This window comes from Chelonia mydas, chromosome 10 (assembly GCF_015237465.2).
Source record: "Chelonia mydas isolate rCheMyd1 chromosome 10, rCheMyd1.pri.v2, whole genome shotgun sequence".
NCBI classification, from domain to species: Eukaryota; Metazoa; Chordata; order Testudines; family Cheloniidae; genus Chelonia; species Chelonia mydas.
In genome coordinates, this window is record NC_051250.2 from 61,259,050 (window position 1) to 61,271,233 (window position 12,184).

Consider the following 12,184-nt stretch of genomic DNA (forward strand, 5'->3'; position numbering starts at 1 on the left):
ACTCTGTTTACAATGGTACGTGTTCATACTTGGCTTTAAATTCAAACCAGAACAAAAGTTACTGCTCTTCTATACCCTTTGGGACTGACAAGAAAAAAAATCATTAGAATAATGGGAAAGCAAGCCTTTTAGGGTTTTAACACTTTGTATCTTCTTGACAGTAAATCTCTCTTTGTTCTATTTGCAGGCTATGCTCAATAATCGAGAGGATATTCCACAATTGATGCTAGATACCAAGTATCTCTTTCAAGTGACATTTCCTTACACCCCATCTCCATATGCCTTGGAAATTATACAAATTCCCAGCAGTTTCAAACTTGGCTTTCTCACAAGAGTGTAATACAAAAATTAAAAAGGATTTGCCACCCTGTCCTCAAAGACTAAATGAAGAGCAAACTTTTGTGACTCATTTTCCCACAACTGGGATATAGTGTAGTGGCTTACTATGGAATATACTTTTAAAAACTACTTTGGAATCAGGACATCAGCAGTAGGAATAAAGTATATGCCAGCCTACAAACCCCTCCTTTCTTTTCTAAGTATTGTCCATTTTCCACTGCATTTTTACAAAGGGCGATACTATATCCAGCAGCTATACACCTTACAGTTTTGGAGCCCTATGAAGAAAGTTTGTTTGAGACAAATTTGTATTGGTGCTCCATGTTCTTTGACAGATCGCCAGTGAGGGAACAACATGCTCAATCTCTCTCATGGGGTAACTACTACTGTGTTATAATCTGTCATGGTGCGGCTTTCTTTCACATGAGATGTTTTCCCTAGGAGTTCATCTCACTGGCTTGATATGATGGATTTATTTTGCAGCAGTCTTCACCCAGTTAGATTTCCTGTGGCATTATTCCATCTGTGAAGGCAGTCTAACAACAAACAACAATAAAATTACTGTTTTGTGCCCGCAGAAGAGTGGAGCAATAGAAAATGGAAGGTCTTCCTACAGTAGTTTAAAAAGCCAATGCAAATTTCTACACTGACCCTGGGGACAGCTCTGATGTCAGTATGAGGGAGAGAATTGCTTCTGCAGACCCATGCTGGCTTTTTCATATGTGTGCTGACTTGCTCACTCAGACATAATAGTTCAGGCGGAGGAGACCATATTAGCATCCATTTAAAGTAGATATGGGGTTGAGACACTTAATTTGGAGGCAGAGTTCAGTTCCCCTTTGCAAAATTCAGGGGTATTCAAGTCTGGGGTTTTGGTTCAGCCCATTACAGTGATAAAGCCAGCTGTAAAATTGAGATCAAAATCCAGGTTTGCATTTTAAACTTCTGTTCCTTCAAAGGGGGATGGAGGTAGGGTTGGACTTGGACCCATCTCTAGCGTCATGTAATTGCAAAACACCTAGAGAGCCCATTCACTCCCCCCTCCCGTTTTTTTTGTTGATCAGGTGCTAAGAATACAAACAGGTTGGTGGAGACTGTTGCATCTCGAGCAGTGACATTTAATAGTCTAGAGGTGAGCTAGAAAAACTAACAATTGAGTTTAATACGAGCATAACTAGACTGCATGTCATGGAAAGAATATTTCAAGCTTCTGCAGAACATCCTGCATGTTCCACCTTTCTAACTCAACCAAGGGAACACCCACATATCTTATTTGTAGAGCTCATCACTTTGGGAGATGTTCACTTGCCACAGTGATTGGTGCTGTAGGAGAACCTAGATAGCCGGACAAGGGCCCAGTCCTGCCAGCACTTATTACAGAGGGTTGTGTTGACCACCGGTGGTAAGTCAGTGGGACTGCACCCAGTAGTAAGCGTTTGCAGCAATGGCTCTAAGATGACCTGCAAAGCATTTGTACAAATTTGAGGAGAGGTGAGGGGGTGGTTATTTTGTTTTTGAACTTTCTTCAAGGGAAGAGGGTGACAGGACCTGAGGTGAGGAGGAAGCCACTAAGGAGGATATAGTTTTGTTTTTGTTTTTGGGGGGGGGAGGTGGGCGGGGGGGGGGGGAATCTTCCTCCCCAGCTCCAGACTAGTGAGGAGGAGGGGGATGGGGAATAACCCTAAACTCAGACAAGGGTTAGGCATTGAAGAAAAGCTGGGTAGCCAGAAGTGTGCAAGAAGACAATGCCTGCAGCTGTGTTACTAACCCACTGGCCAGCTCCTTGTGCATGTGCCTACTACTCTGAAAGTAGTGACTGACTGCAGCTTCCCTGGTATGTCCATGCTCACAGATGCAACCTGATTTCTTACTATTTGTTCATATTTATTTCATTTAGATGGTACGCTCCTTGGGGGCAGGGACCTTGTCTCCTCTGCCCTGTGCAGCAGCATCACCCACAGCCAGCACACAATAAATAATTTGTAATAATTTATTAACAGTGTACCCTGTAAAAATGATTGAAGTAATGGCACTCAGACACCATGATGATGGGTGACCTTATAAAAACCTAGACAGATAATGATGTTTTATTAGTCAGTGAATTAGAATGTATTTGTGTATTAGAAGTGAACTCTGTAGTAAGTAGGGCATAGAACTCTGTGGTCAAGGACCAGTTTGAGTTGTATTGATATATTTAAGTACTTTTTAACTTAATTCAGTTAATTTAAACATTATCCATATGAAGGGAATGACAAAATATTTTTGTAATGTTTTGCTACAGTATTTATGCACTTTGTTAATTTTGCATAACTGTATATGTGAATTTTAAAATGGAACCACCTCTGATAGTTACTAATATGAATAGTGGTGTATGAAAAGCACATAGAGCAAGAATGATACATATATATTTTTTTAAAAGCATTTTTTTAAAAAAAGTATACACAGTATCCTAAGCATGTAGGTAGGCTAACATTTTCCACATGTTAACTATCTTTTAAATCACTTTGGAATCATTTAAGTTTCGTAATAAAGATATTTTATGGTTTAGTACTAAAATGTTTGACAGAAGTCACTTGAAATTATATCAGGCTTGGTGGGTATGGTAGGTCATGTATCAAACGATTAAGTCTTCATTTAGGTATTAGATTGATCACTGTGACTGCAGCATAGCATATTTCAATATCTGAAATTTGTGGTGTCCCTAGTTGCTAATTCATTTCTGTAATAAACATTATTTTGGAAACGAACTAGTTTGGTTGCTGTAACCTACATACTCCTTTTACACTTATCAAGAGCATCTGAAGCTGTATGCAGATCATACACTAACTTCTTCCCGTATAAAATCTTAGCCCACTCTGATATTCCCATAGCAGATATGCTATTCAAGACACATACATCTGTAGGTGAAAAGCATTCAGTCATTGTACAGAGAGGAAATGTGGCAATTTGGTGTTGAACTATTTCTCCCAGAGTTTGGAGTGAAAAAAACAGCTGACACTATGTACAAGAAGAAGAAAATCTTGATTGATTGATTCAGAGGAAGGATCTATGTCTGTAAGAATGGGAGAGAAGGCAGACATAATAGCCTTGTGGTGGGTAATAATACTCTGCCGTTAAACTGCCCCATCCCTGTTGGCATGAATGGCAATACTCCCAGGGGCTTCAGTGGATACAGTTTCAAGCACTTACATGCTTACTGTATGTAGTTACACAGTTACATTGTCCTCTGGAATTCTTTTTGAATCCTGGCTCCTTTTAATTTTCAGGCTCCTGCCTATATAAATGAGTTGGTCTCCTCTCCCATTCCTCCTCCACCTTTCCTTGCCTTAATTATCATTACACGTTTGATGGAAAATATATGGAGAATGTACATTGGCAACCTGGCATCTGCAGTGGGTGGAAAGATACTATGCAGCCATTCACACAGTCAGTTCTTTTGAATTTTAACATTTGGAAACTAAAAAACTGGCAACTACATGGAGCAGAGAGGGCAAAACCTGGTGTGTTTAAAAGGTAAGGTCCTACTCTTACCTTGTTTCTTAGTCTGAATCCCCGTTGATGTCAGTGGGAGTTTTGTCCAGAGATTTGTGGGTAAAACCTCTAGCCCTTGGAATGTAAACCAACATTAGCTGAACTAAGATAGTACAATAGGAAACTAGAAGCTGAGCTTTAATATCCCTCTAAGTAGATTATTAGTATTAAGGTTGCCCTTCTACACTTCCAGTTACACGCAGCTTATTTACTCCTCTTCTGAAGTGTCCAGTGTTTGTCCTGTGAAAAGGTAGGTAATTTTCTATCTTCATTTGCAACATTTAGCATACAATATCTGCTCTGCAAGTACCACATTGGTAATGTGTATTTCACCAGGTCACCCTTTTTAAATGGCTACCACAAATGTTTGATGACATAATAGGTCTGAAATATCTCAAGCCATGGTGGAGCAGGATGTTTGAAGTTGGGATCTTTTCAGCCAGCTCTGTTTAAACGGTAGGGAAATAACTATCACAAAGAGCACTGTATTTGCAAATTAGTTTATCAAAATGTCAAATATCAGATGAGGTCCTGATACCAATATCTGATACTAATTCTTAATTAACTGGGAATTTTACTAGCTTTTCTCATCCATGTATTGTCAATACTGCATATTGTATAGTAGTTATTGAAGTAACATTTGCATTGGGCCTGATTCATCCTTGATGCATAACCCTCTTGAATTCATGAGAGTTTCACTAAGGATGAATGCTGCCCATTTTATGTTCAAAGCTTTTGCTTCGTTAAATTTTGTTGTGTGCGTGTAATAAATATCTGTCTCTTTAATACCAGTGGTTTTATTTTGTTCAGCATTTTTTACTGTAGAGTGTTAAAATACTTTCGAATTACACTACTCCTGAAGGGAAAGCTTTTCTATCGAAACCTGACATAACCAACGCTTTCAAACCTGGGTGCCTACATTTAGGCAGCTAAATCCATGTTAGGGCACCTACCCAAAGTGGCCCAATTGTCATAGATGCTTAGCAACAGCGGCTCCCATTGCCCTCATCGGGGACTGGTAATGCTCAGCACCCTTGAATAACAGGACACCTTGATTTAAATGTCTAGCTTTAGGCACCATGTTTGAATATTTTGGCCAGAGTCCTTTGGTCTCCAGTATAATGAGTAGTATAATCACCATGGGGTTGATTCTGCGAGCCGTTACTCACATGAGTAGTCCCACTAATGGCAATGGAATACTTGCATGAGAGAAACTACTTGTGTGAGTGACAGGCTGCAGCATCAGCCCCAGTGTTCATAAAATATTAAATTAAGAACCTCCCTTAATGCCACCTAAGATGCCCATTTTCATTAAATGGGGGAAATAAGCCCATTTGAATTCATGTATTTGATTCAAAGTTGACCAAACTGCAAGATCATCATGCCATGCATTTTAGATCATGTATGGGCTGATTTCTGCCCTTTTTACACACATTGGGTGAAATCCTGGCCCCAATGAAGTCAATGGCAAAACTCCCATTGACTGCAGTGGGGCCAGGATTTCACCCATTGGGTGTTAATATCTTACTCCTCTGGTAGACCCATTGAAATGAATGGAATTCCTTCAGGAGAAAAGTGCAACTCAATCTGAGCATGGGTGGCAGGATCAGGCCCTAAATATAAGAGAGGGTTATTTTTTTAATGCAAATGAAACTAGCAAAACGTGAGTTCACTTTCTTAATCATATTTCACTTTGCCCTGGTAAAATATTGTAATAGTAATCAACACTAATCTCATTGTGTCACATCTGTGTAACATTTTTTATTATTTTTTCACAGAATATTGAATCAGTGCCCCTTATTTTGCATGAGAATGTTCTATGCATTTGTCTCATTTTCCTGCCTTTAAAGCAGTGATTTTTCACTCTCTATTGAAGGTGAAAAAAGTTCTTTAAACGTCTGCAGTCACAGCAATGACTCTGGCTCCATGAACAAAAAATGGGTTCAAAATGTTGCAGCATTATTTCTGTTCAACCCATCTCATTGTTATTCATATTTTGTATAGCTACTGAGAGCATTCGGGACCTTCTTTTCAGTTTTGAAAATGGTCATGAATAGGACAGACTGCTTAAAATATATGGTGGAAAAACCATCAATTTTGGTAAACAGCGGGCCCTTCTCAAGCTTAATCCATTGTTGCATGTCATTTGATTATTAAGGTTCTGTTGCCATTGTGTAAGCCAAAACCCAGAATAAGACATTACAAATAGAAAAAATATTCCATGCACTACAACCAAAGGATGCTGCTGTTTGTTTCCTCATAAAAATATTATCCACACCACAGGGCATGTGCTAGTGACAGTTTATTGAGCTTTAGAGATAAGCCGCTGAGAGCTTATCCAGCCTACAGCTGTCTATATATTGTCTAAGATCCATTAGCTACTGGGAGAATACGGGAAAGGTTTGTCATGTGACCGTAATGCACTCCCCCTTTCTCCTCTGTCTCTTTCAGGTCCAATCCACAGCAAAGATGTGTGACCAGACCTTTTTGGCAATTGTGTTTGGTCCTTGTGACAAGTGCTCCACAGAGAAACCCCTCAGGGCAACTTACATCAAATCAGAACAACTCAACTACTGTTCGCTATGTGTGGAAATGGTATGTTACAGCCTTTGCCAGAGAGAACACAAAAGTAAATAATGTGTAAATTAGGGGTCAGATGTATTCTCAGATGTGTTCAGTTAGACAGTGGGCTATGAAACCATGAGACCAGGTAGGGTCCCTGCTCTACTCCAAATAAAAGCCCCAGTCCTCAGCTACACTTGGGGAGCACCTGATGGAACTCTGAGGGGGTGGGGCAAAGTCAACTTTTTGCTCCCTGTTGGCAAGTGGCTACCTGCTTTTTCACATATATGGTAAAAGATCACACATTCTAACTCTGCAAGTAAAATGTGCCGGCCCAAATTCAGCCCTGGTGTAACCATGCACAACACCACTGAGGTCAGCAGAATTACATCAGACCTCAGTTTTGCCCATTAGCCTTCAAAAATAAACACTGGATGAAACCCCATGAGGTTTTTGTAAGTAGCTGTTTCATAAGAGACCAGCAGATATGATTTTCTTAAACTATCACAGTGAACCTGAATGTGATCCACAACCTGCCTGAACTTCTGCATGATCTATAGCCATACCACTTTGTACAAGGATCATTTCATTTCTCACAAGCTAGACAGGTGTGGGTGAGTTCAGTACTTGGATGGAGGCCTGACAAGGAACACCTGTGTTGATGTCAGAGAATTTATAGGTGGCTCTTCCTTCCCTCTGAGTTAATTGTGAATCAATTTCCCAGTATTGAAGTAAAGAGCACTGTGCAGTCAGTCCTGTCTTCTGGATAAAACACAAAAATTAGGCTATGAATACAGCTGGCCATTAAGGAGCTAGTTTACGTCCCTATTCTTACCTAAAGGATACTGTCACACTGGTGTCCTGGCCAAGTTCCATATTGGGCAATTATATTCTGCCTATCTGAATTCCCCATGTAGTATTCATTGGAGAAAGTATTCTTCTTTCCTTCCTACCCTGAACTCGTGTTGTGTTGAGCAATGTCAACGTTGCTGCAGTTCAGGGGCGGGTATAAAGATCCTCACGAGAATGTTGGGAGGCTTAGTTCGCTTGGTTTATAAAGCACTGTCAGAGCTTTGGAGGAGAGTGAGAATGCTGAAATAACAGCTATCTATGATGCAGGGAGCAAAGCTTATCTACTGAAACCTTGCACGTTCTAATACATTCAAACTGACGGGGAATATGTTTAGATATAGTGGCTATAAAACAAAGGACCTCTCCCTCCTCTATCTATTTGCTTCTCTTGACTTTGAATTTGCCACTTTATCTGGGTCCTACTTGGCCAACAGTGGGTAAATACCAGTTTACGCAGTTTTTCTAAGGAGTTGATAAACCCCTGCTGAAATAGCTGTAAGAGACTGTTTCCCATATTAAGACTCTTACAGCTTTCTCTCTGCTGCTTATACTATAGAAGGCAGAATCTTACTGTTTGGAATTAGACCATAACAGAGGCTACTAAGTGGAAGCAAATTAATGCTTAAAGAAGAATTGCCTCAATACATTGATTCTTCATAACACAGGGTACATTAGGCACTCTATTAAAATTGAAGAATGATCACTGGCAACAGCACCAGGGCTTGCTGCATCTTGCTTATGCATATTTATTTTGCAATAAAGGCTTTCATATCAATAACTAGCATTTATATACCTCTTTGCATCTTCTAACTTCTGTACAAGCATTAACTAATGAGCTAGGGAAAAATAGGTTCATGGACAGGGAAGCTTAGCTGCAAACTGATGACGAGTCTGATTTTTAAAATTGGCTCCATGCTTTTGTACATGAAAATATGCACAAGCATTTGATTGTGCAATGCTACTTAGCAATGCATTTTTCATAACTACAGAAATCAGGAATTTGTGCGCATAACTGGCTAGTTAGTTTCATGCCTTGGATTGGTCAGTTCCATATGCAATTACCAGATTTCCATATACAAACAGTTAATTACGGCTACAAATATAGGACTCAATTGCTCACATGGAATTTTAAAAATCAAATCCTATGTGATTCTTCCAAAGCCATGACAGTCAGTGGCAGATGCAGGATTATAGAATTTTGGAATTCCTGGTTCCCAGTCATGTGTTCAGTCCATAGGCCAACTGGCTTTTATGCTAGATCACCCTTTATCTCTGAGGTCTTTCTTTTCCCACCTAGTTTGGGGATTTATGGTGAGCACAAGATGCCCAAAAGGGGTCGTGCATCATGTTTTCGTTTTTTCACTCGTGTAGGATTATTCTATATCCAATCATTCTTATTGTTCATCATGACAACTATTCAGAGTGAGCAGCTGGCCAAACTATTCCATGATAGACATACAAGTCACGGTTCCATTGTTGAGTGTTGCATGTAAAGCAGGGATTCCACCATGCCTACATATGAAGACTACAGTGTATCCTTCCCCAAATTACAGCACTTGCCCCTTGAGCATAGAATGAGTTTTCTGAGAATTTACAAGTAAATCAGTTAATTAGTTTGATTTAAAATGTTCCCTTAAAAATTTTTAGCATCTTTCTTTTTCCTCCTACTGTCCACCAAATGATTTTAATGTAGACTCATCAGCTTCCCATGTAGTCCACACTCATTGTGCATTTGCCACATTTGAAGATATTTTTTAGGCTTAATGATTTCCCCCCCTCATTATTCTTCACAACGGAATGTTCCTTTTTCCGTAGAGTTGGATTAGCAGGTTTTGCAGGGAATTCAACACAAAATACTGCCTTCTTTCACACTTCCTGCCATCTCCCATTGTTCTCACTAGGAATGGGGCCTACCTTCCATTGTGGCAGCTTGGCTTCACCCTCACTGGGAACAGCCGGAACGGGTGGCCATCTTGTAGGTGGTACCTTTTGTAGCCTCATTTCCACTGAGAAAAATAGGAGATGATAGCAGGATGATTAACTCAGAGATGGGCATGGAACTCTCTGTAAAAAAACACGATTTGTCAGTCCTGCTGAAGAAGACACTTTCTGGTTATGAAGTATAGCAGCAACAAATATTATTAATCCAAAAATTATTTTAAAAAACTATCCATTTCACAAGATTTACCAACAGGGAGGGCAAGAGGAGAAACATAAGAAGTGGCTTGCATGCAAAATCAGGGGAGAGGGAAACTGGGATGTGTGTCTGAGCAGGGGTATGTGGGAGGCAGAAGTGCAGGGGAAATGGGATGTGTCTGAGCAGTGACACACAGAGGCCAGGAGCTGAGGAGAAATGGCCATTATGCTCTGTCTGGTCTGCACTGCTCCAATGTGGGGTAAAGCAGCCAAAGTGGCCTGGTGAATCTGGCCCTAAAACTTAACATTAAAAATAAAAAAGATTTAAGGATGTTGACACAATTTTCAAATCATTAAAAATATTCTATGGTAATAGTCTGTTTGCATTTCTTGTTTAGTGTTTATGTATGGCAAATTTAATAAAAAATAATGAGGAAATTCCCAGGTAAAAATCTGCTAAAGTGGCATTAAGTTTGAGAGTAGCTATAATTAATTTAAGACTAAAAACATTACAAGGATGTTGCAATTATCCCCAAACTAAGCATTACAAACCCAGGAAGATCAGAGTTAAGGTTAAAGAAAGCAAAAAATGGTAAAGTATGGAAATGAGTAGTTAAGGCACCAAACAACCTTAACACCAAATAGTAGTGGCACCATGAAGGGGAAAATAAATGAAAAAATCTAATGTCTTTAAAATCAGTTTAATCTGATCTCTGGCTATAAACACTACTTAGCACTAACCATAAGTGTATAATTATTGCATGGCATTACTACTGAGTGAAGCTGAGTTTCTTTGGATGCTTTTACTGTGCACTTCCAGACATTATGATGTTTGGATTTCTTTTGCGTTTAACTTTAACTCTGAATTTCCTGGACTTATAATGCTTGTTTGGGGAATACTTACCACATATCTATAATGTTTATACCCTTAAGTTACTGATATGTACACAACCTTAACTCCAGTGGTTTTCTTCTGGCAATATAACAACAATAGTACTTTGCACTTATATAGTCACTTAGATTCATACAGTACTTTGAGAACTTTGGATCAATCAGTCTCTGCATTTTACAGCTAACTAATGCAGGCACAGAGAAGCTAAATGAGTTACCCAAAGTCCCATGGAAAATCAGTGGAACAATCAGGAATACAATCCCAGTCTCCTTCTCTAATTACTAGGTCAGCATTCCTTTTGCACAGAATTTGCCATACTGAATCAGGCAGTTGGTCCTTCAAGTTCAATATCCCTACCTAATGCTTCTGAGGAAGGCAAATCAAAGGCAAACCCCACCCCCTATAATGGACTTGGTCAACTGTGTAATACTGAAGATAAGCTTAAAGACTGGCTTTGGTATTGTTCTTGTCTATAAAACTATCCAGGTCCCTTTTAAACTCCATTTGACTCTAGGAGCTCTCATGGCAGGTGCTCCGTGTGCTTTGAAATCAATCTGAAAGCATTCTGAACTTAGATTCCAAGCTAAAGGGGCTGTGGCACTTTAACTGCTGCTTTCCCCATTTCAGATTAAACACGCCTATAGCAGAATGAATTCTGCAAACATAGGCTAAAGACTTCCTTAATATTCATTAGTTTATTGAATAATTAATTACTAATCTATTTTTTGTTAATGTTAAAAACACATTGCCTCTAGTAGACATGGGGTTTTATGGGAAGGACGAAACAAACTGCCTTGATTTAGACATTATTTACTAAATGAGAACATTCTTATGTGGCATTTTTGAATACTGTGACTCAACTGTATGTTCTCCTCTATATTTATCATCCAGATCTGGAGCATGTCCAGAATAGATCTGCTCTAACCTGTTATTTTTGCAGGGTTAGTTAATGACAGCCCAAGTATTAATAGCCCAGCGTTTGGCTAGGTCAGTTAACTTTCTCTTCGAGTTCCAATTCATGAAAGAAGTGAGTGAGCTGTAGTTCACGAAAGCTTATGCTCAAATAAATTGGTTAGTCTCTAAGGTGCCCCAAGTCCTCCTTTTCTTTTTGCGGATACAGACTAACACAGCTGCTACTCTGAAACCATTGTACTTAGTAGCTTGAGCTGCGTTTCCACTTCCCACCCCTCTGAGACATAATGCTGAAACTCGCTTTTCCCACTGGATGGGGGTGTGTGCTGCATCAATCCTTTACAAGATGCAGCATGCTCCCCCTACATCTTGGGTCTAGAGAATTCTGCCCAGCCCCATCCACTTGCTCATTTTGGGGAGTACTACACATATAGCCTCTTTTCTCCTATCCACATCAGGACCCAACATCCTCTGGGCCCAATCCTGCAACTTTTACTCACATGAGTACTCCAAGTGTAATCAAGCTGGGATCTGCTACATGCACTTTGGGACTGACCTTGAAGGGTGCTGAGCACCCCAGCTTCCAATGACTTTGATGCCTTCAGTGCTGACTTTCAGCTCCTCCCAGGAGAGGCTCAGTTATTTACAGGACATGGGCTTTAATTCCTGTATACAAAGAGATCTACTTATTCAGTGAGTAAGGCAGGCAGGAGCGGGCACTGATTTGGCATTACTGTACTATCCTGAAATGCAAGCAATATCTCAGCAGCACTGACTTGCACTCCAGATTTAGCTCTGTTCATATAGAACTCAGTATCACAACTTCCATGGACTTCAGCGGGCCCAGGATTTGATGTTTATGTACCTTGGCATTCAAAACCTGGGCATCTGTCATAGAGCAAATTCCTTTGTTAAAGAGAATTGATTCTCCCAACCCTTCCCCTATTGCCTCATCAAGTC

The 12,184-nt window shown here is 39.9% G+C and overlaps 1 protein-coding gene and 1 long non-coding RNA gene across 3 annotated transcripts in view; one reads left to right on the top strand and one right to left on the bottom strand.

Annotated features, from left to right (window-relative positions):
• Window positions 1–3,083, top strand: part of MYO5C (myosin VC) — a 58,260-nt gene extending 55,177 nt beyond the window's left edge. Inside the window, exon 41 of the mRNA XM_037911199.2 lies at window positions 188–3,083. Within this exon, the coding sequence (XP_037767127.1) occupies window positions 188–340 (153 nt within the window). The 3' untranslated portion in view covers window positions 341–3,083. The remainder of the gene's footprint in view (window positions 1–187) is intronic.
• On the bottom strand, window positions 749–11,893 carry LOC122462226. 2 transcript variants are annotated; one of them, XR_006284653.1, is made up of 3 exons: window positions 11,781–11,893; window positions 9,199–9,348; window positions 749–875 (listed from the first exon to the last, which is right to left on the bottom strand). It is a non-coding gene; the product is annotated as an uncharacterized LOC122462226 (long non-coding RNA). The 2 variants fall into 2 exon arrangements; XR_006284652.1 differs by having other exon boundaries at window positions 9,199–9,290; window positions 11,781–11,891.
• Between the last annotated feature and the right edge of the window lie 291 nt (window positions 11,894–12,184).